The sequence below is a fragment of the Lates calcarifer genome, unplaced genomic scaffold (genome assembly GCF_001640805.2).
Source record: "Lates calcarifer isolate ASB-BC8 unplaced genomic scaffold, TLL_Latcal_v3 _unitig_5673_quiver_385, whole genome shotgun sequence".
NCBI classification, from domain to species: Eukaryota; Metazoa; Chordata; class Actinopteri; family Centropomidae; genus Lates; species Lates calcarifer.
Window position 1 is genome coordinate 529,681 of NW_026117659.1, and position 23,833 is coordinate 553,513.

Consider the following 23,833-nt stretch of genomic DNA (forward strand, 5'->3'; position numbering starts at 1 on the left):
ACCTGCCTTGTGTCTGCCAAAAGTCCAGGCTGCTGGTGATAGTGTAATGGTGTGGAGAATGTTTTCTTGACTCACTTTGGGCCCTTAATACCAATCAATGACACAGTCTGAGTGTTGTTGCTGACCATGTTCATCCCTTTATGGCCACAGTTTACCATCTTCTAATGGCTACTTTCAGCAGGATAATGCTCCACGTCTCAGTGAGTTCTGTGAACTTCAGTGACCTCCCCAGTCTCCAGATCTGAATCCAGTAGAACATCTCTGGGATGTGGTAGAACAGGAGCTTAGCAACATGAATGTACAGCTGACAACTTAGCAGAAATGATGTGATGCATCATGTCAACATGGAGCAGAATCTCAGAGGAAAGTTTCCAACATCTGGAGGAATCCACAGCAAAGAGAGGAACTGTGAGAGGAAGTGTATGTCTGATCCATTCATGCTTTAAGTTTACTTTTTATTCATGAAAGAATAGATAAAGATATCTCTGGGGTCTCTATCTGGACCCATCTGATCCTTGCATTGTTCCTAATTCATGTCACCACAAGACTGACCTGAGCTGCCCAGAAGTAATATCTGAAGTTAGGTAGACCCAGGCCCAGGCATATCAAGAGTCTTACTCTAAGGGTTCTATCATTACACAGCGCAGCACAGTGTAGTTAAATGGGCCCTGTCCTGCCACACCAGCAGCCAAACAAGGTGGGATCATCAGAATACATGATCATACATCACAGAAGACTGTGAGTTCGTGACAGTCATGGTCAATTACATTCACTATTTTCCTCTAAATACATGACTCTCTCAGTGATGAAACACTGACAGTGTGGAGAGTTTTCTCTCTACAAATGCCAGGAGCAGATGATGTGTCTTTTAGGTTGAAATCACTTTTGAATTCATGTTGGACAAGAGCCAGTGATTATCATGGTTTCCACCACCACCCTAGTACAGTGAACAGTTTTTTTCATATTGTACTTCTTTATTGCTGAAATTGTTATGTTTAATTCTTTTTTGCCCATTTTATATTAGAAAAATGAACAATCTGATACTGAAATAATGCTTCATAATGCTGATCTACCATGTGTAAGTGATAATAAGTGATAGACATGTATGAATTCACAAAGTGCTTCACAGAGGAGATAATATCCAAGACATACATAAATCACACAATAAATCATCATAAAAAACAGTCTACATTTAAAAAACTACATAAAGACACATAAAGTCACAGTCACTGGGAGCTGGTACCAGTCTCACTGGTCTCACTGGTCCACTGGGAGCTGGTGTTTCAGCCACAGCTTCCTAATGTTCAGCTTGTGTTGAAACTGTCTGAGAAATGAGTTGATTCGGCTTCATGACCATTGTAGAGGCTGGAGTTTGTGCTGCTGTTGAAGTGTATAATGTGTAAATCAGTACACTGTAATCAGATGGATTATGATTTATTCCATGACATAATAAAAACCATGTTTTTCAGACTTTCCTCTGTATGTTTAGTCTTGACATGAATCAGTGATCCAGTACGTCACAACAGCACCACACTATAGACATACTGTTATTATCATGCACAATGAATCTCTCCACTGTTTCATTCAATCAAATCCATTATGATAAAATATAGTATACAGGGGATTTCAAAATTAAACAATGTTCACAAAACATAAGACTCTGACTAAAATGTAAAATAACACTTGCAGAGATGGAACAAATACATTTCACACATCAGAGTTTACAATATACAGTAGTTTAACACTTCAGGTAAAGTTGGTATTTGTAAATTTAAACAAAAAAAAATCTCAAATTATTCACGATAGTATCTGATTATCATGCAGTAAAGTGGAGCAGTTAACATTTGTACTCTTTCATATTTTTTATGTACAGTAGTGTTCTGTCAGTTCTTCAAAAGCTGAAAGTATTGATATAGCAAAGAAAAAAAAACCTTTCACTACATTAGCACAAAAACCAACATTAGCTGCTAGGATCTAAGCTGTACAGCTCACAAGTTAACCTGCTGAAGAAAACATGCCTCCGCTTGTAAAGATCATATTTGTCATATATCTCTTACTTCTTCCCAAATATGAGATGTTTCACAAATGAATCATCATTCTATTAAAATGTTAAGTGTTAGTTATCATCACATTTTGTGGAGCTGAGTATGAGTCCACTCTGAAGTAACACACAAAGGACACATGAATTAACCTTGGTATCTGTTCATCATTCATGACTAAGATGACAGGGGCTTAGTCAACTTAAACACTGGTCAGCAACTGCCAAATACGTGTACTACAATGAAAGGCACAAAACACTGTTCCTTTGGTCAACACAAGGCATGTCTGTGAACTGACAGTGAGTCCAGTCTTTGTCTCATGGCTGAGGAGAAGGCTTCTGTGTTGGAGGAGGAGGAGGAGGTGCTCGACACTAAAACAGTAAAACAGGAAGAAGACAGATGTGTCATTACTGATCCCTGTCCACACAAAGCTGAATTCTACTAACTGAGTCAACATTCAGCAATCCTCCTCTATCGCTTTTGTCATGATAGGCATGTTACAAGATTATTGTAACAACACATACTGGTCTTAGTCGACTACTGGAGAGATCCGGAGATTTGTGGTTGTTGCCCCCAGGGTCTGATGGGAGAACAGAAACAGAGACAGACAGACATTACCTCCTTACTTAACTAATTCAATGGAGTAAACTGGAGTAAAGTTTGACTCCATTCACCTCCTGTGTTGTCTGTGAGCTTTGGTGGAAAGACCTGCTGTTTGTCCGTCATGCAGCTAGGAGGAGTGGCACTGAGTGCTGAACTACAGCTGGGAGGGGAGAGGATTGGGATGGGAGGAGAGTAAGGAGGCATGGTTGGGGTGGGAAGAGGCTGGAAAAAACATAAATGCGGTAATATCAAAGTCAAAGAGAGAAGCAGTAAACACTAAGATGAGCTGGGTGGATTTCAGAGGATAAATGGGATCAAGTTTTTAGTGTTATGTGATATTTGAATCTTCAGCTACTAAAGTTATGTTTTATAGGATCATTCAGGAAACAGACAGTCCACTCTCACCTCCTCTTCCTGTTTCTCCTCCTCCCCCTCATCATGTATGAGCTCCACCACCAATGACGGAAAGACACCAATCTGTCCATTCAACTCTCCCTCCCAAAAACCATCATCCACCTATAAAACAGTCCATTCATGTAGATAATGTAGGAGGACACATCAAATAAAACCTAAATGTTAAAACAGAGCAGGTAGGAAACACCAGCACGGCTTCATCGATCCATCTAGCTGTTCGACTAAATCATTTAAACTCTTGTTTAGTCAGAATCCTAAAGTGAAGCTGAGACTGATGAAAGTGGAGCCCAGTGTATAGCTGTAAGCCTGACAGCTGAACCTAACAGCTAAATTATCTTAGATCTGCTATGATTTTAATGGCTCCATTAAACAGTGTCGTGGGTCACAACACAACATGTTGTGTCTTGTGTTAAGACAAGAAAAGCTACTTATCTTTCCGGGTCTTTGAAATTGGCCTCATTGGCCTCCTATGACATATTCTGTTTAGAAACACAGACATAGGAAAATAGTGCACACACCTCGCCATGACGACAGCGTATCAGGTGGATTAGCGCCCCCTCCTGGAAGGAAAGCTCCTCTGCACTCTGGGCCTGGTAGGAGTACAGTGCTCTCACTACACCTGAAACAAATCAGACTGGATTATGAGCATACACATTTGTCTAATATGACCACCTTATCATTAATCATTTGTGCATATATAATGCAACATCATCACATGTCATTAATTTGTAGAGTTTAGGACAGAATAGTAGACAATGTTCTTTGATGGCAATGTAATGTAAGAAGTTATGTTCATGCCTGACGAATGTTTCACACTGTATTGCATAGGCAGGACACAATTACACAACACAACACAACTTAATATAACACAACACAACTAATGACATGCAGATATGTTCAATGCTAGTGCAAATGCTGACCTCTGCTCCCTGCTTTCTCTTTATTGCAAGTGGAGGAGGTGGAGCTGAAAGAACTGTCCAGCTGAGCAGCGTCCTCTGCTGGTAGACACAGGAACTGCACATAACGCTCAGGGACATAGCCCACCTGACCACATGAGTTACACACCTGCAGGTATGCAGAGACACAGATGTTACACATACACAGAAGACACAGTACTGCACATCTTAAATCAAGGATTATTTACCTCTTCAAATAAAAATAATATTTTATACAATAATACACACACACATACACATATATATATACATATATATGTGTATATATATATATAGCAGAACAGCTGTTACCTTCAGCCAGTCCTCCATGTCTCCATCTTCAATCACTTGAAGCTCCTCTCCTTCCATGATTGACAGCTCATCTGACTGACAAGCCTGAAGGAAATAACATGCTTTTGTCATTTTTATGAATCCTTCAATGAAATAAATTCCATATTATCCAGCTGCAGTACTCTACACACACTGCCTATTGCATTTGCTAAATATGTTCACAGCTATTCACCGTGACACTAGATGATTTTATGTGGTCACACAGAGTTGAGTTTCAACATCTTTTCTGAACTCTAAGGGTGAGCCTGACTCTCTGCAATCTTCAGTCTTCATCACATATACTTTATCTATTTCTCTAGAAAATATCTATATAACCAGATCAAACTAACAAACTGATTGCAAAAGTGCAGATGCTGATTTCAGCTTCCTCCTCTTCCACCTGGTTGATTTCTTAGTGTGTTATTGTGGGTTTCACAACATTTCTAACATTTCATCAGACCTATGACTTCATGACCACAGATATTAGAGGTGTTAAGCTGCCATGTTGACATATATGATGAATCCAGATGAATTTAATTTATTTATGGCATGGCATGTTTTCATTTTTCATATTAGCCCAAACATTTTAGATTTCCTTCATTTTCAAAGCCAAATTTCACACTCAGATGGTGAAGTGCATCTGAAGGAAAAACCTTTACAATCCAAGGACATGGCTCCACTCAGGAGGAGCACTTTTGCAGATGTTAAGAATCCACTAAATTATATGTGTGTATTTTAGTGCAGTGTACCTGATAGCCATAGATAACTCTGCAGGCTGCAGGATAAACAAACACTCCAGATGCTGATACTGGATCTGCAAAGATGTCTCCGTTCTCATCATCGTAGTCCTCAAAGTCAGTCAAGTCAAACTCATCCTCCTGGAAAACACAATAAACACATCAGAGTGACATGAGCAGAACTGAGTCTCACACTGCTTCCTCCTCCAAATGTTGCACTACACTACAGCCAACCTCACTGGGCAATGGCATGTTTACTTTTGTGTTTTTAATCTGGAGCAATTTTTTCCAGATGTTTAACAGACATCAAGTATTAAGAATTGTGTATGTCTCAGAGCCTGATATACATCGAACTCAATTATGTGTGTGTGTGTTTTATCATACTGAAAAGTCTTCAGTTGACTTTCTCTGTTCACTGAGGCGTCTCTCGCTCTCCAGCTCCTCCTCTGCCTGGTTCATGGCATTGTGCAGCCATAATTCAGTTCCTGTGACAGTGTGTGACAACAGAGCCAGACGAGCCTCTGCCTTCACCCTGCTGAGCTGAGACAGGAAGACAACAAGTCACTCACTGGGACACACAGCAGCTGGGTTTTGTTCTGAGCATTACATTTTGAGATGTCAAATTAGCAACTAACAAGTCCAGCACTGTAATGTATGGGTTCTTTATGTAATGTATGAGTTCTTCCAACAAAGAATGGGTCCCCTCCATTAGATTCCAGAGTCATGTACACAGGTTTTTATGAGATAGAAAACTTTAAACATCCAAAAAAGCAATTTACGTTAAACTGGAAAAACCATCACTGAACAACATCAGACACTTACATTACAGTCTAAATATCCCTCCCCAAGCAGCCACACCCATTCATTTGGTCTCTCTGTTAGTCAGATAAAATTGAAGAAGTCTTTCAGGTGAGAGGTGGACTGTCTCCAAGACTCTCAAGTGAATCCAGCTGCCGTCATACAGCATGTACAAGCACACTGTCTATTGACTCATACCTCTATGTTACAATCTAAATTGAGATTAAAAAAGTTTGAAGATTTGAAGTTCAAAAATGTGCAAACATGCCCACATGGAGTTCTGGGTTATGATGCATTGTGAGGTCTGTTTTGATCGTCTTGCACTGGGGCCCAGTGCTGACTGATGATGCCACTGAACTCAAGTGATAGACTTTTTTATCTGTAACAAAAGACAAACTTAAAAACAAATAAAAAAACAAGTACCAGAGCTTTCCTGACACTGTCCTGCACTTCTGTTATCTTCTGCTCCACACTGAGCCCCGTCTCCCCTGACAAGAGCTTCAACCGACTCTCTAACATCTGTAGAGCCTGACAGGGAGAAATTTTGGGTTACTTAACGTAATCCCTGGTTCTTTGATAACAGAGTGAGGTCTTTCACTATGGGAATTACTTTGGTGTGACCAACTACGGAAGCTCCAATGACACCATGTCTGTCAGTGACAGACAGGTCCAACTGTGCCTGGGGCACGCCCCCTGTATAACACCACAGTCGACCAGCCCCTCTCAAATCATTCCAGACTGGTTTCTTTCTGTGTCTATGCAAGGAGGGATGTGATGGTGAAACACCCCACTCTGTTATCAAAGAACCAGGGATTATGTTAAGTAACCCAAAGTTCTTTTTCTAAGGTCGTTCAGTGTTTCACTATGGAAGATATAGACCACTCCCGGAGTGCATAAGCTTCCCGAGGCCATAAACATATCCAGCCTGTCAGCAATAATTACACTGACCCTGGCGTGTTCACTTCACTGTTCACAGGTACTGCTTGTGCCAAGGACGGCACTGAGACGTCAAGCCTGAAAAACCTCACAAAAGTGAGGGTTAGCCCAGCTTGCTGCAGCATAAAATGTCCTGCACTGACACTCCCCTGAACAGAGCCCATGAAGTGGCCATACCCCTTGTCGAATGCAGTCCCCCAAGGGTCTCAGTGCTCAAACCCCCACACTTATAGGCCAGAGAAATAGCCAACACAATCCAGTGAGACAGCCTCTGGTAAGACAGTGGCTTGCCTTAATGAGGAGTAGCCCGGGACATGAACAGCTGATCAGCTTTCCTGAACCCTGCTGTTCTACTCACATATACCGGCAGTGTCCAGTGCAGGCACCTGAGGAAAAAGGAGGAGGGTGAAAAGCCAAAAGCTCCACAGTGGGACATCTGTAATCTGACTCAACCACCTTAGGCACAAAAGCCGGGTTGGGTCATAGGCATACTTTTGTGCCACCTGGGGAAAACTGCAAGCAGGAAGGGCGGATAGAAAAAGCTTGCAAGTCACTCACACACTTCACTGTGGTTAAAGCCAAGAGCAGAACCGTTTTCAAAGAGACAAACTTCATCCCTACAGCCACCATAGGCTCAAAAGGGTGATGAGATAATGCGTCCAGCACCACTGACAGATCCCACAGAGGAACTAGGGGTCTGGAAACTGGGAGCTTGCGGCATGCACCCTTCATGAAACGACAGACCAGATAATATTGTCCCACTGGCTTATCTCCAAAGCCCACATGGCATGCTGAGATAGCTGCAAAGTACACTTTAATTGTAGAAAAGGCCTTCCTCTTCTCAACCAACTCCTGCAAGAAACACAGCAGGTCAACCACTGAACACTGAAAAGGAACAATATGCCTAAAGTCACACCATTCCTCAAAAATCTGCCACTTTGCCCCATAAAGAGAGCGAGTGAAAGAGGCCCTTGCACCCTGAATGGTGTCAATGACCTGTGCATGCAGACCTGCAGCACTGAGATTCCACTTCTCACGGGCCAAGCCCAGAGAGCTAAGCGGTGTGGGAGAGGATGGTAAATCTCTCCGTGTGCTTGGAACAAAAGATCCCTGCATATGGGGAGAGACCAAGGCTCTCCTGCCAGAAGTTGTACTATTTTTGCCACCCAGTTCTAGGATGACCACCGCAGTGCTATCAGAATTAACAACAAACCCTGCTCTCTCACCCTTGCTAGGGTGGGGGAGATCAGGCTGAGAGGGGGGAATGCATAGAGCAGCATGTTTGGCCATGGATGGACAGTGGGCGTTTTCCTGCGAGGCGAAGAGATCTACGGCTGCCCAGCCGTACCTCTGCCAAATCTGTTCCACTACCTGAGGGTGAAGAGTCCACTCTCTGTACAGGGGGTTCCCCCATGATAGGCGATCCGCCCCCCTGTTCAATATGCCTGGCACATGTGATGCTTGAAGAGACAGGAGTCTGGTGCTGCTCCACAAGATTATCTTTCAAGTGACTTGTGTAGCTACAGAGAGCGAGTGCCACACTGGTGGTTGATTTATGCCACCACCGTGGAGTTGTCTGTTTTTACTAAGACATGGCGACCTTGGAGAAAGTGAAGGAAATGCTTTAGTGCAAAGAACACTGCCCAAAGTTCCAAGATGTTTATGTGAACCCGAGCCAGTTCCGGGCTCCAGGTGCCATTCACCCCTCTGCCCAGCATGGTCACCCCCCATCCCAATAGGGACACATCTGTTGTCATGGTTACCCTGGATGACACCATTCTCAGTGGGACTCCCAACGCCAAGGCCGTCAAGTCTCTCCATTGGCAGAGAGCCACCACACATGTTGGGGTGATTCTCACCCTGTGGCTGAGGTGACGACGTGGGCACAGGCGCAATGCGGCCACCCAATGCTGAAAATCCCTCAATCTCAGAAGCCCCAAATGTACACAACAGATATCACTGAAGCCATGAGGCCGAGCAGACGCAGGCAAAGTCTGAATGTCACAAACTTTCCCAACTGGAAAAGGGAGAGGCAGTGTATGAGAGACGCTAAGCTCCCCTCCAACAGCGTGACACGATAGGAGAGGGAGTTTATGTTGAGACCCAGATATTATGTACATTGCGCGGGTTCCACTTGGCTTTTCGCCCAGTTGATGCTGAACCCCAGATCGCTGAGATGATCTATCACCATAGCGGAATCTCTGATTGCCTGATCCCGTGATTGGGAGCATATCAGATAATCGTCTATGTATGAGAATATTCTGATGCCACTGTTCCGTAACGGAGACAGTGCTGCTTCCACACACTTGCTGAACACCCTCGGAGCTAACAATAGCCCGAACAGCATGGCCAGATATTCATAGGCTCTGCCCTGTGTGGTATAAATGGCGATGTGAAAATAGGTGTCTGAGAGATCTATTGTCACAAACCAATCGTAGACTGCTGGTTAGTCTTTTGATTGGTTCTGTCTCTCCAGATTAAAGTAGCCTTTGGTGGGAAGCTTACTCTTGAACGGGTTAGACCAGTATTTACTCACTTCCTTCATGCAGGCAGGCACTGCAGCTGGCCGGACCCTCAAAGGCTCGCCGTAACGCCTTTGCCAGAGGGTGCACTACAACACAATCACCAGTACACCGGTAATCAATTACAGGGTACCTGAGGAACAGCTCGCCTTGATGCGGACAATGTTTTAGGTCATGAGTGTAACCGTAAAGTTAACTTATTGTGAAGGACTTACTGAGCAAATCCAGACTTAGATTGGAAAAACTGCGTTCGGTGATGTGGTCCTTGACGGTTCATCTATGAACTGTTATGCAGCTAGTCCAACTAGCCTGGAAGAGCTGAGGGAGCTTGTATAGTTTCTTCACGGGAAGAAAGCGAGAATGATTTGAGAGGGGCTGGTCGACTGTGTTGTTATACAGGGGGCGTGCCCCAGGCACAGTTGGACCTGTCTGTCACTGACAGACATGGTGTCATTGGAGCTTCCGTAGTTGGTCACGCCAAAGTGATTCCCATAGTGAAACACCAAACATCATCAGAAAAAGAACACAGAGATACAATACGTTCCTCATTAGAGCATAATGTTAAACATATAGTACGTCAAATAATTACTACTTTCATTGTTAATATGAATGAAAACAGGAAAAATACAAAACAACTGTCCATTCCACAGGTTTTATCTGATCCATTAACTATATAGTCTATATTAACTACATGTGTACTATTCTACAGTATAATGTAACAAGAAGTGTTTGAAAAAAGACTCAAACTACTGCAATGTAGTATCCTGGCTTTGATAACTCTGTAATCAAAGTCTCACCCTCTCTCCATGGGTGATGATCTTATAGTCTTTGGCAGCTTTTGTTGCCCATTTCTTGGCCTCCTTAACCAGACAACCCTCAGCTTGTAAAGCACAGACTTCCTGCAGAGAGGATACCTGCACAGACGAGATACAAACACTTTCAACATGAAATCATTCAATATTTTCGACATTTGTATAATGTTCAGTGCAGCCTGTGATGGAGACCATCATGTGCAATCTTTTGATGAGACCGCGCCAGAAAGGTTGTTGATTCAACTCTGAATTCTTTTGAAGCTGGGGCAGTAGTTTATGGTGTTGGTGCTGTTTATTGGACTGCATTATGTTCTGATCTTGAATTACTGATAAACATGATGCTATACACAACTTTATCTCATTACAGTATATTGTGACAAAAACAATATACTAAACTAAAGTATACTAAATACTAAATATCCTTTTTTATGTTTCATGATGAAATATGTCTCCCCATCTATATCCTGGGACAGCATCAGTAACCCCATCCTTAATCAACTTAACAGAAATAAAATTCAGTCCCTATTTTTAGCATGTAAAGTCAGGTAAAATGTTTTTCCTGGAAAGCCTAGCTGATTTGCCAAAATTGAAATGTGCCCCTTTACAACTGGAGGTCACACACACACACACACACACACACACACACACACACACACACACACACCTTGTCTCGTGGAGCAGGTTGAAGGGTGAATTCAGTTGATTTACTGAAGGAGACAGATTCTTGTAGAAACTGCTGAATATTTTTTTCTCTGGTCACCTGACAACACAACAACCAATCACTGTTAACTAGAAACATCAAAAACATTTATTCCCACCCCCTGAAAAAAAAGGTCCTTCCTTAGTTGCATCACTGTAAATTTTGCAGAATTTGTGAGAAAAGCTGAAAATGGCCTCCTGACTCTTCTTCCCTCCAAATCTTCACCCATGCAGTCATATCACTTTCCCCTCTTCCCTTAGCTAGTCATTAGAAGACATTTTTCTGTTTGTTCTTCATCTCCTCCTTTCTACATTCCCTCTTTCTCTCTGTCTGTCACCGTCCCTGTAATTGTCTGCCACCACCCACGTGTCCTCTAGAGAGAAAGTGAGACATGTATTATGTCTGCTTTGTCACTGAGTTGGATCTGAGTGGGTGGGTTACTGAAAACAGTAGTTACAGTAACTCAGATTTAACATGAATGCTGAATAAGAGCCCTCTAACCGTCAAAACACAAACACATGGTTGAGCTCAGTGTCAGGGTGTCAGCTCTGAGCCAGGGCTTTTTATTTTGTAGTTCAGTTGTGTTTGTATTATTTCCTGTTTTATTTTGTAATCACTGACCTCCCTCTTGTCTTCCCCTTCCTTCTGTGCTCCCTCCTCCTGGTGATTACCTACCCCGCCCTAATGTGATTCACCTGTGTCTCATTGTCTGCCCTGCTCCTGTGTATTTAGTGTCTGTGTCTCCCTGAACTCCCTGCCAGTTCGTCTTGTGCCTTTGCCGGACCAGCCTTCGAGTAAGCAACCTGTTCTTTAGTAGCCATAGTTTTTTGACCCTTGCCTGTGATTTTTGACCTTGCCTCAGCTCTAGTCCTTTTGTACCGTTGCCTTCTCTGACTGCCAACCTGTATACCGATCCTGTTAGAATAAAGGACCTTGTTTTTTTTGTTAAACTCTGTCTCTGCCTCCTGTCTGCGCCTGTGTCTACACTACAACCCCTGGCACTCAGAACACATCTGTACTCAGAGCTTTCAACAAATCAATATACTGCATACAGAACACAGATAACACTCAATGGTATGCACACACTCACACACGCACCTTAATGACACTGTCCCATATCTTGCTGTACTGTTTGTGTGTGGACAGATTGGTATCCATCTCTGTTCCACACAGCAGGGTGAGATGGCTTCTCAAAGCATCATAAATATCACCATCCATTCGCTGACAAGGGAAATAAGGGACAAGAGTCAGTTTAGTACAAATAGTTTCACCACCATTTTTTGCCCAACATGGTGGATTATGGCGTTATTTCTGAAAGGTTGAGAACATGGGTTGTTATCTCTGGGACTGCCCTCCACTGATTCTCCTCATACTCCTCATATAAAAAATGTGTTGTGTCTGTTAATGGCTTTACCTCTTCTCAAGCATGTTCTAAGTAGGGGGTTCCACAGGGCTCCATTTTAGGGCCAATTTTATTTTCTTTTTGTTTCCTTCATTTTTTAATAATATCATATTTTATTTCATTTCTACATTAGTTAACATTAAGTTATTTTCCCTGCATAAATGCCCAGTTGCAGTCAAGGAGTGGATGGCAGTAAATTTTCTTTAGATTAACTCCTCCAAAACTGAAATTCTTGTTATAGACTCTAATGGCCAGGTTTTACCTGCCCTTGGACTTATAGCTCAACATGTGGTAAAAAACTTGGAGTTAAAAGGTTATTATCTCATGTTAAAAGGCTCAGTTGTTTTTTTCACTTGAGGAATATCAGATCATCTGTTTCCTTTACTTATCCTCAGAGAGTGATTCATGCTTTTATTACTTCTCATGTGGATTATTGTAATGCAGTGTTCACGTGTCTTGATCAAAATATGATTACACAGTTTCAGGGTGTTCAGAACACAACTGTCAGACTTTTAACCAAATCACCAAAGTATGATCATATCTCAAATTATACCATTATTAGTGTAATTACCCTTATTTCACGCATTGTGCTAATAGTTGCCAGTAATTTTAATGAAGCAATCTTTTGATGTAGAGGAGTTCTTCATCAGGCATTGTCAAATCTCCATCACAAAGCTGAACAGGCATATAGAGACAAACACATTCATCACTCAGGTGACTGTGATCTACATGACTGAGAGTCAATCCACTCACAGGCTGGACCAACTATTAGCACAGTGTGTGGACCTTCTCTCTAGTATTTGCCTCTAGTTAATTTTTTGATCCAGCACCTATGAAAGGTTTTTGGATGCGCACGCTCTACACTTTGTAATTACACTTAGACCATGGTCTCCAGGGATTACCAAGGTTAATAAAGATTAAATAAAGAAACATTTCAAACTGGCAACTTTAGCCTTTCTTTCCCTTTGGAAGTACAGAGTTAGTCAGTTTTCTGCAATTTCTAATCAAAGTACATCTGAGCTGTTCAAGGTGATAACTACTTATGATGAAAACAAATCAGACGATGGGGTGGATTTTTTGGAATATAAAACATCAAGATAGTGATGATGACAGCAATAATTTCTGAAATCTAAAATCTTTACGCTGCTTATGACTAACACAAGTGTAACACGTTACATTTCAATTGCAAAAAAGCTCCAGTAAGGGAACTGTGCAGATTGTGTGTTTGTGTGTTACCTCCATGATACGTGGTAAGTCGTTAGAATAGTAGTGTTGGTGATGGGCATTCATTGCTGCTAAAGCCAGCAAATACTCATTACGAACCTCAGTCAAACGGTCATCACACTCGTTCATCCTAGCACTGAGCTGTGTATACACCCACACACACACACACACACACACACACACACACACACACACACACACACACACACACATTTTTCAGTTCAAGTGAACATTACAAACATTACAAACTAACCCTAACCCTAACCCTAACCCTAACCCAACATGAAAAATGAACAGATATGTGGAGTATGGACATTAAAACCACAAAAACTAAACTTAAATCTTGTGGTACTTTATTAAACTGTATTGGCCTACTTAAAGTACTTACTAAGCTTAATGTACTTAAAGAAATACTTTAATAAACTGGGTATACTCTATGCAAAAACCATTAATCTCTTACTTTGTCCTGTGTCCATACTCCCTTTCTGTTATGTTGTTGAACAGTCTATAATAACAACTCATTTCAGCTCCATACCTTAGCAGTCATCTTCTGTAGTCCTGTTTTAAAGTGGAAAATACCATGTTCACTCTTTCTGGCTCTGTAAGACAAAGTTAAAACATAAAATAACTAAAGTCATAAAGACTGTAGCCACACATTTACGGAGGCCATATGTAAAATCTCTGTTCTATATATAAACACTGACTGAAATTAATCTTGCTATATTTAGATGTTAATATACTTAAGTGAAGACGGAGAAGGCAAAGTAGTCAAAGTCAAAGTCTGCTTTATTTAAATATCAAAAGATGTGGAGTCAACCACAAAGTGTCCTTGTATGCAGACTATGTGCCCCTGTATGTTCCACTCTCAGATCCTTTGGAACCTTCTTGAGGTGTAAAATAAATATACATAAAAGTAATTGCTTTCCTATTAATAAGGCAACCCAGAGATTACTTCAGTCTGTAACTCCTTCAAATTATCTGACAATGACTTTGAATAGTTAATATAGTCAATAATAATATCTATAGTTCTAAATAAAACTCAAAACTTTTGAAAATCTATGTTCAAAAGGGGTAGGTCTCATGGGGAATGTCCAATCATATTATTGGGCAGCTGACATGCATACAATTACTTTCTGGATCTCAGATAGAGAAAATAAGTGAATCCAAGTCAAAGCTAACTCTTCCTCATGTCTAAAGGTTTTGGTATGTGGCAGCTTTCCAGTTAAACATAGACAGCACTCCTACCACTCTAAGAATAAACAACAACAACAACAAGTAAAGTAACATTTCAGCTGAACCTCTGCACCCCTACACCCTTACACTCATTTAGAGCAACTGGCATAGACAAGACCTATCCTGCCTGGGTGACTTTTATGTTGATGGTCTGTTCTACCAGCTTTGCACAATTCCATCCAAATGGAATCTTCAGTACTAATCTGTTTTCGTGACTTTGCTAAATCCAACACTTTAACATTCCCTAAGTCTCCCCAAGCCTCAGGCATTGACCATCTGTTTGGAATTACTGACATATCAAAAGACCGTATTTCTTACATATACAATCTTTTATTGACAGTGACTCCTCCTGTGCTACATAAGATTAAAAGAGGTTGGGAGACTGAATTAGATATCACTTTTTCAAATGTGTGGTAGAATGGTACACTAATTGCAAAAAAATCATCTTCCTCTTGCATGAGGCTAAAACCTTATCTAGTTTGAAGTATTTAATTGGGTCCAAAAAACTTATTTATCAACCATGTATCTTTATCAACCATCTACCCAAACCTCCCTGATAACTGCAGATGCTCTCAGATACCTGGTTTGTGCATCAGCAGCTTTCTCTCTGGCAACACTGGCAATGTGGCTTAACTGGTGGTAACTCTTCTTGATCCTGTGCAGCTCCCGCACAGCATCTACCACTTCAGCCTGTACCCTCTGGAGCTGCTCCAGGCCCTAACACACACACACACACACACCCCAAAGAATTTGTTAACCATCAGTGTCCTTTGGCATACTATGTTGCAATGACTGCTAACTGTTGATATGATCAGTGTGTGTATATATTATCTGCAGCTCTCTCACTCTCTTAGCTCGGATGTCCTTTGCATTGCGAAGACTTCTGGAGGCTTGTCCAGTCAGTCTGCGGTATTCCTCTGCAGCAGCAAGTCGTGATGCAGCAGTCTGAGCTGTAGCATCTACCACTGACCGCCACACACCAAACACACTTCTGAAAACACACACGTGTTTATTATTGTTTCTCTACAAGCTAACAGTGCACATTTGAGTACCCTTCTGTAATTATCTGTGAAACTAGTGATCCAAATAATTATTACACTGATATGTGCATAGTCCTGTACTCAGTGCCAGACTGGTTGTTTTTCTGTTTCATTTAACCGAGTAAAAATGTTTGTGGAGAGTTGTGATAAGTTGGGCTATTTTTTTTTTTACTATTTTGATGGTATCCACCAACACCTCACCCCTGATGACTGATAACTGAGTAATGCCAAAACCAAATGTCATTACAGTTTATTCTATTCCACTTGGTCTGTCATAGCTCTGTGATAAAAGACTTGTAAAAATTTACATCTGTTCGTATGAGTGAAATCTAACATTGCACATTAGCATATTTGTCATATTTCTGCAGATACTGTTTGTATACCTCCATCTGTATAGTTAATACTGAGGACCACATTGCATATTACTCACCTGTAAATTTATCAGTAAAAAGATCCTTTAATAGAAAATTCAGACATATTTAATGAATGTAAGAGTTTTTAAAATGCCTTGGTAACATTTTCTAGCTAGCTACAAATGCAACTTGCAACAGGTCCTATCCCATTTTTTTCTCACATGATCTTATTATTAACACAAAACCACTGACTGGATGACTAACTTGTTGGGATACCTGAATCAACTCAGAATCATCATGGACTTTATACCTGCCTGCTGTTAGCTGGCTAAAGTGCTCCTGTTGCCCTCTTATGCTCCTGACGTTGTGTTGATTGTTTTTATAACAGGCCAGATATTTGTGTGAGCTTCTTTCTTGTGTTAACAGTCACATGTGTCAAATTGCCAACATTGAGACAAAAGATTTTGCTGTGGCTACTGTGTTATAGTATTGGTCGGCAACATCAATAAAGGTATTTAGGTTATGTTAGTGTGTTTGCTTATTTGTTATTTTATTTGGTTAGCTTTTTAAACACAACCTTCTCAACTGTTTATTTCCTCAATAAGATGCAATTGCTGAGCTTTGACTGTCCTCCAAGGTGCCCAAACATAGGACAAATTCACTCAGTGTCAAAGAGTTGGAATATGACACACTATCAAACCTCATCTCCTGAAAGCGAAATGTCATATTTACATTAACACAACCAACCATTGCTCTTTACAAACATGTTTAAATTACAACCTTGGGCTAGTGCAACCTTCCACACTGACTGACAATAACATAAGAGCAACCAGAACCAGCAGTCTAGTGACTGGCTGTGTAAAATAAAATCACCCTACCAAAAAATGAAACAGAAAACAGCTGGCGAGTCGGCTGTGTGCATGTGTGTGTGGAGTTACCCAGAAGTGATAGCATCTGTATTTCCTCTTTGCCAATCTCTCTTCTGGTACTGAACAGCTAACCTCTGAAGAGCCTGAAAATGCAGTTTACCACATCACAACCCAAAGAAAAGACAGTAAAATGTAGTGTAAGGACAACACAACATGCTTTAACAGGTCGGCCTCAATTGGTGCATTCCCTAACTATCATTTGCTTGCACACAGTGTAAGAACATAACATTTCATAAAATGTCTACATTTAGCTTGAGATGATGTACTAACATGGAGTACCTTTTGTTGTTAAACTTACACTGAGCTATGTTAAATGACCACTCATGTTTTGTTATAGAGCAACTTGCAGGGTGGAGACCACAGTGAATCAATGTGTGGGGAAATGATGTAGGAACTGGAGAGGTTGAAAAATATATATTTGTATTCATATGACGGACCACAGCTGTATAATTATGAGCCTGCTCAGTGTCCAAGAGACCAGGAACAGACCAGAATCAGGAGAAATAACAGCCACAGGAGTGAGGTGGAGTAATGCTATGAGGAGAACAAGTGGAGGACTGGGCAGGTGTCTTGATGAGTGAACAGCATTAGCTAACGACACCTAACAATGGCTAATGCTGCGTCCACATCACAACATTATAAAGTTTACTATCACATATCAGGAAATATCAAAACAAGTACAGGCCATACTGACTACAGATTGACACTTCACACATGCTTGCTTGTTTTTGAAATCACGATGCTGGCTAATTTGGAAGTTAGCAACCATTAGAAAACAGGACTCTGCTCATATTTTCATTGAGCAGAGGGTCCGTGAGGATAGCTGCTGCTGACAGCAAAACCAGAAGCTGCGAACAGTGGCCTGGCGACGCATCTGAGTAGATCGCAGGAACCACTCCAGCAACAAGTCTCACACGGTTCTGGGCACTACATCCCATCTTTATTACATTGCCGGAAACAATCATCCTGTCTGAAATGAGAGTTGCACATGACCGTGTTCTTAGTCACAGATGCAGCAGTGAAGTCTCCCCACCTGCACAAAAACGCACTTGAGCACGAAACCTAGCACTGTTTCTTTTCCAGTCTGTGGACTGTATGTCCTGAACGGCTGGAATTTGTGCAGCCTGCACCACATACAGTAAGTCTGCAAGATCAGACATGGATATTACACTGTAAAACTATTGAAAAAACACCACATGACTGCTCAAACTCACCCACAAACCCACTGCTACACAATGTATAGAGTCGATGTTGAGTCGATTTTTCTAGGAACTTAGCTGAAAACAGACACATTTTCCTCTGAATTTTTACCTTCATGTCTTGTAAAGCATATAAACTCTTGAATTAAGTGGTCATTTTCAGACAACATTTAGTATCAATTTCTTTAAAAATTTAACCTGCAAGTTGCTCTTTAAGGATAATGTTTCCATTATCATTCTCTGTTAATTTCTTGAATTCCTATTGTTAACTCTGTTTTTGCCTTAACATGATGTTATACATTTTTGTAGCTATGTACTATCATCAGGTCAAAATAGACTTAGACTTAGATTTGACTTTATGATCCCTTTGGGATGACTCCCTCAAGGAAATTAAATAAATTCTATTTGTCTAAGATTTTTCTTTATGACAAAGTACCAAAACGTGACATTTCCATCCAGACACGTAGCCAGTAATGGGTCTGGGCAGGCCAGTGACTAGTGTGGGCGGCACTGGCCCGCTCATCCACGTTTGAGTGAAATAAACTTTTTAAAATGAAAACTCATATAAGAGGTAAATCTAAAATTGTCTTATTGTTATTAGTGTTTTATTTGCCATCTGATTAAAACTGATTAGAACTGCTGAAAAGAAAGCCTTAGGAACATAATTGACCCTTCGCTAAGTCCCTCCCTTAAATGGCCTTGTCCAATCCTACCTTATTAACAGTATGACAGTTAGCTGCTCATCACAAACAGGACAGTGAGCTGCATTTGTGGCTCAACACTGGACAGAGGCAGCTGTCATTTTGAACCACCAACCAGAATTTCCTGAAATATTTATTTCAGGAATCTCGTACAGAAAATCAAAGTCTGTAACCTGTGACACAAAAACGGACAATATTTCAGAGCTCCCCCTAAATGTCTCAAAATAGGCTTTCAGGGGAGCTCGGCTCTCCTTAGCTCCCCCATAATTGGGGAGCCCATCCAATTTTGTACTGGCCCACCCAAAATACAATTTCTGCCTAAGCCACTGTTTCCCTCAGCCTTCATCAGCTGTACTTCCATGTTAACTCAGCTAGCAAACATTAGCAGTGTCATTGTGAGCATGTCAGCATGACATCAGAATTTTGCGCACAACACAGCTGTAGAAATCACTAGCATGGCTATAGACTGGTTTCAAAACACTCGGATATCTTATAAAAACGATTGGCCCCAAGCAACTCTGTCTGCTGCTAACAAATCAAGTGTCAGACATTTTCACAACTCTGTGGATAATGCCAAATGAAAATAGCTACTGGATACTAAAGGAAACAGCACAATCCTCTCTCTCTCTCTGTTTCTCTCCCTCTCTCTCTCTCTCACACACACACACACTCATCACATGTCTCACACGCATATATGTGACACATTCTTCACCATGGTGTAAAAACACATAAACTAGGACTTTGCTTAAAAAGGTAGAAACTTGGAACATCTAGTGAGAGAGTAAAGCCCGGCACACACTAAAAGATTTTTTTAACCTGATTTAGAAAATGTGAGAGACCACACACATGATGACAAATAACTGCAGATTTCACAGTTTTGTTCCTATAGTGTGTGGTTTGCAATGAAAACACAAGAGGAGAATCTGGCAAGATAATTGTTAGAACCATCAGATAATCAGGCCTTTGCTGACTTTGATTGGGAGGGGGGATTTGGGCTGATAATTGGTGTGGGCTGATATTATTTTTTGGTGTGTACCTCGCTTAAGGGAACCTAGTTAAGATGGCATGACAGTGTGTTGAAACATACAGACACACATACTGGACACACACAAGTCACAGGAGACAATTACAAAAACAGCACTCAGGTACTGATATGGGACCTCAAATCAATAAATGAAAAGCATTTCCAGTAAAAACTCAGAGGTACCAGAAACAGAACTAATAGTGGACTAGAATAGCTTGGGTTTACTCACCTGACCATACTCCTTTTCTATAGCTGCTCGATGCTTACTGAAGGACCTTAGGGAACACAAATAAAAACACAACAACAACACATAACATCAACAGACCTGTCTTTTAAAACGGTTTAATTCTGTATTTCTGTACTGATCCTTTTGTCTACCTCTATCTGTCTCATAGAATCCAAAGGGAGAATTTCATACTGATATCCAGTCTGGTGAGTCACAGACAGTACTGTACCTGATCTCTTCCAGCAGTTCGGTGTCTTGATGTTGTTTGGTCTGCAGTTTACTTAGCTGCTCTGAAAACACCAGTTTCACCTGCTGGCTCTCCTTTACCTGCACACACATGCACATGCACACGCGTGCGCACACACACACACACACACACACACACACACACACACACACACACACAAATGTAGCATTTAAAAAGACATATCTTCAAAGATGAACAAAGATAGATCAAAATAAAGAAACCACAGTGTGCATACGTTTATAATAGCTGTTTCCTGATGGCTTCATTAGCTGACAGAGACAGCTGTCCCAGTCACGAGTTATGAACTGCAGAAAAACTGAGACAATGTTGGATCTTGAGGGAATGATATTAACTCCAATTCTGACTGGAGTACAAAATGTAATGTTTCACATACCTTACAATATAAAATCTTATGCAGTACATTTATTTAGAAAACATATTTATTTTTATTTGGTACATGTACTGTACTCAGTTGGGAATATACATTTTCGGTACTTGCAAGCAGATGCTTTCACCTTCACATGGCATCAAGAAAATGTATCTATTATACCAACATGAAATATTTCAAATATTTGTTAAATGCACTTATTGTAGTATCACTGTTGTCACTGAAACAGCCTTCACACAGAATTTAAAAAATATTACCTTTAAATGAAGGTGGGCTGGAGGAACAAAAATGAAAGTAGTGGGGTAGTGGAGACACAGCGTGTGTCAGCAGTAAGAACTCATCATATTAATATCTACATGAGACTCAGCACTATCTTACCTTCCTGGGTGGTGGTTGCATGTTTGGATGCTGGTTGTGTCCGTTATTATTTCCGTCCCTGTGTTAGCTTGTTTCAACTGTGGTGTGCTGCTAACTTCCTCAATATTTTCACATATGCACAAATGCAACTCTCTCTCTCTCTCTCTCTCTCTCTCTCTCTCTCTCTCTCTCTCTCTCTGTGTGTGTGTAGCTATGTGTGTGTGTGTGTATCTCCTCTCACCCTCCTCCCCTATCTATCTGAAGTGGATGAGAGGTTGAAAGTGGAGGTGTCTGTTACTGCTCATAACATAGAAGGAATCCTGATCATTAATAATTTGGTTGCATCAACTTTCTGACACAGTATAAAATGTATAGAGCTCTCTGCTGGTCTGTTACAGAAATAGTAGCAGCTTTCAGGTAAAGGAAGATAAAGTGGTGCTGAGGTTGTTTTATGAACCACTGTTAAACAGGATATTAGGTGATCTGCAGTGGAGAATCCTGCGGGGAGTGCTGGCTGTCAACAGCTTCATTTCTAAGATCATGGTGTCCATCAAGTGTCCCTTCTATCAAGAATAATAAACTATTTTTCAGAGGTCATTGGTACAGCACAAAAAAATCACTGGCTGTCCTCTCCCCTCCCTGGAGGACATAGCCAATGCCTGCTACCTTTTCAGAGCTTCAAACATCATAAAACTGTCCACACCCTGGACATCTTTGACCTGCTGCCCTCTGGCAGGTGTTAATATGTCCCAGAAACAGCAGAGTCAGTTTCAGTGGAGTGTGAAGCATCAAAGGTTGCAAAGGGCTGTGACTCCAATATTCAATACAATTCAATTTTATTTATATAGCGCCATATCACAACAAAAGTCATCTCAGGGCACTTTTCATATAGAACAGATCTAGACCATACTCTTTAAAATAGGTATTTACAGAGAGAGACCCAACAAATCCCACCATGAGCAAGCACCAGGCGACAGTGGCAAGGAAAAACTTCCTTTTAAGAGGCAGAAACCTCGAGCAGAACCGGACTCAGGGTGGGCAGCCATCTGCCTCGAATACAGGAGAATTTGGAGATTCAGTTCGACGAAGGAGTCCAAGACCAGTTCGGAAAAGAGTCAAACCAAAACGTTACCAGGACTAGGGTCAAAGTGACCTCAGGGAAGTCAGTTCAGCTCCCATGCCAGTGTACGGGAGAAAATAGTGGTGAAGGAGAATTTTGAGTCCAATGGGAGCATAACTATGGCAGGGTTTTAAATCTGTCAAGGACATCAACATTAAGGAAGTATGTGTTACTTAACGATAAAAAACGGCTGAAGACTGAAGGAGATTGTAGTCTCTATGTATATAGGCCCCAACAGGATGATCAAGGTGATTATAGGTGTTCTTTTTATGATCCGAGGTTTGAGAGTGAGGGACTTAGAGTTAGTATAGTGACTCTAGAGGTGATAGATGACAGTAAGAATATGGAGTTTCCTCAAGTTGTAGAGGAAACAAAAGAATTGATAACAATGGCATCAACTCTCCAGCCGAAAGTTGGAAAAATGGAAAGTATATCTACCCTTTCAGTGTTAAAGGTTACCAAAGGTATAAATGTATCACATTTAACTACAGTGTCACCTCAGATGATCTCTGTGATGCCAACTCCTTGTTGTAGATTGTGGTTAGGGTTAATTTAGGAAGAGTAGCCCACCTTCCTTGTCAGTGTGGGAGATGAAATGTTGGTGGTACTAATCCTCCTAAGTGGAAAAATAGTCGTGGTGAAGATGCGTTGTTGGCAGGACCTGAAGTTGATATTGTGCCTCGGGATCAAAGGAAGTGTTTGTTGTATAATGATATGATGTGGTTAAAAGTTGTGGGTGATTGTTCACTTATTTTGCGTATTGTTACTTGGGAAGATCAAGGGGAATACACGTGTACTTATTTGGAGTCAGAGTTTAAATTTGTTCCATTTCAAAATTATTGGATAGAAGGTTATATAACTTGTGAGGTAATACTTTTGATAAAAGACCTGAATCCTGTTGGAGTTTCCCTGGTTGTTAGAGGGGTTCAGGAAGAATCCACCATGGTAACTACTCCAAGGGTAAATAGTATACAGATGAAAGTTGCTTCTCTAGCTCAGGAAACGACTAAGGGTGTTAATGTATCAACCCAGGCTACTACTTTAGAAATGACTTCGAAGGGGACAAATATTACACTAGCGACAACATTTTTGACATCTATGAAACCTATAAATGTGACACAGGCACCTGATATATTTTTGAAATTTAGAGAGGTGGTAAATGTAACTCAGAACCCTACATTTAAGACAAAGCCTAGTGTAAACAGTAGTAATGAAATAAGAGGAACAGACGGTGGAGGAGAATGATGTAGGTTTATCTGTGACAGATCAGAGAACTTTTTCCAATGAGGAATGAGTTTTTTGATTTTGATTGGACACCAGATGACATGACTGATCAATATCGTGCATTACAGAAGAGAGAGATTAAGTGGAAAGCATATGGTTTTGATTCTTCGAGACTACGAATTGCAGATTCATGGGCAGGCAGGAACCTATGGTTCCAGCAGGTAACTCATTCTGTAAGATCGGTCAAGAAATTGAATTGCTCATGTATAGTGAAGATTCCAGCACCAGACACATGGCCTTCAATTTTAGAAACGGTGCCAGAGCTGTTAACCACTGTTTG

The 23,833-nt window shown here is 41.1% G+C and overlaps 1 protein-coding gene across 3 annotated transcripts; it reads right to left on the minus strand.

Annotated features, from left to right (window-relative positions):
• Positions 1-1,418: 1,418 nt before the first annotated feature.
• Positions 1,419-21,309, minus strand: LOC108875486 (F-BAR and double SH3 domains protein 2). 3 transcript variants are annotated; one of them, XM_018664460.2, is made up of 21 exons: positions 21,171-21,309; positions 20,387-20,484; positions 20,161-20,206; positions 17,017-17,090; positions 15,532-15,676; positions 15,266-15,402; positions 13,988-14,051; positions 13,465-13,593; positions 11,925-12,047; positions 10,791-10,886; positions 10,112-10,228; positions 6,280-6,384; positions 5,443-5,598; positions 5,071-5,199; positions 4,304-4,387; positions 3,977-4,121; positions 3,575-3,675; positions 3,048-3,158; positions 2,714-2,864; positions 2,564-2,619; positions 1,419-2,410 (listed from the first exon to the last, which is right to left on the minus strand). In XM_018664460.2, exons 1-21 carry the CDS (start codon positions 21,189-21,191, stop codon positions 2,357-2,359), a joined length of 2,142 nt encoding a protein of 713 aa, XP_018519976.1. In that variant the 5' UTR covers positions 21,192-21,309; the 3' UTR covers positions 1,419-2,356. The 3 variants fall into 3 exon arrangements, 2 of the variants coding, with proteins under 2 accessions (XP_018519976.1, XP_018519974.1); XR_007812106.1 differs by lacking the exon at positions 1,419-2,410 and having other exon boundaries at positions 2,581-2,619; positions 2,714-2,802; XM_018664458.2 differs by lacking the exons at positions 13,465-13,593; positions 13,988-14,051; positions 15,266-15,402; positions 15,532-15,676; positions 17,017-17,090.
• Between the last annotated feature and the right edge of the window lie 2,524 nt (positions 21,310-23,833).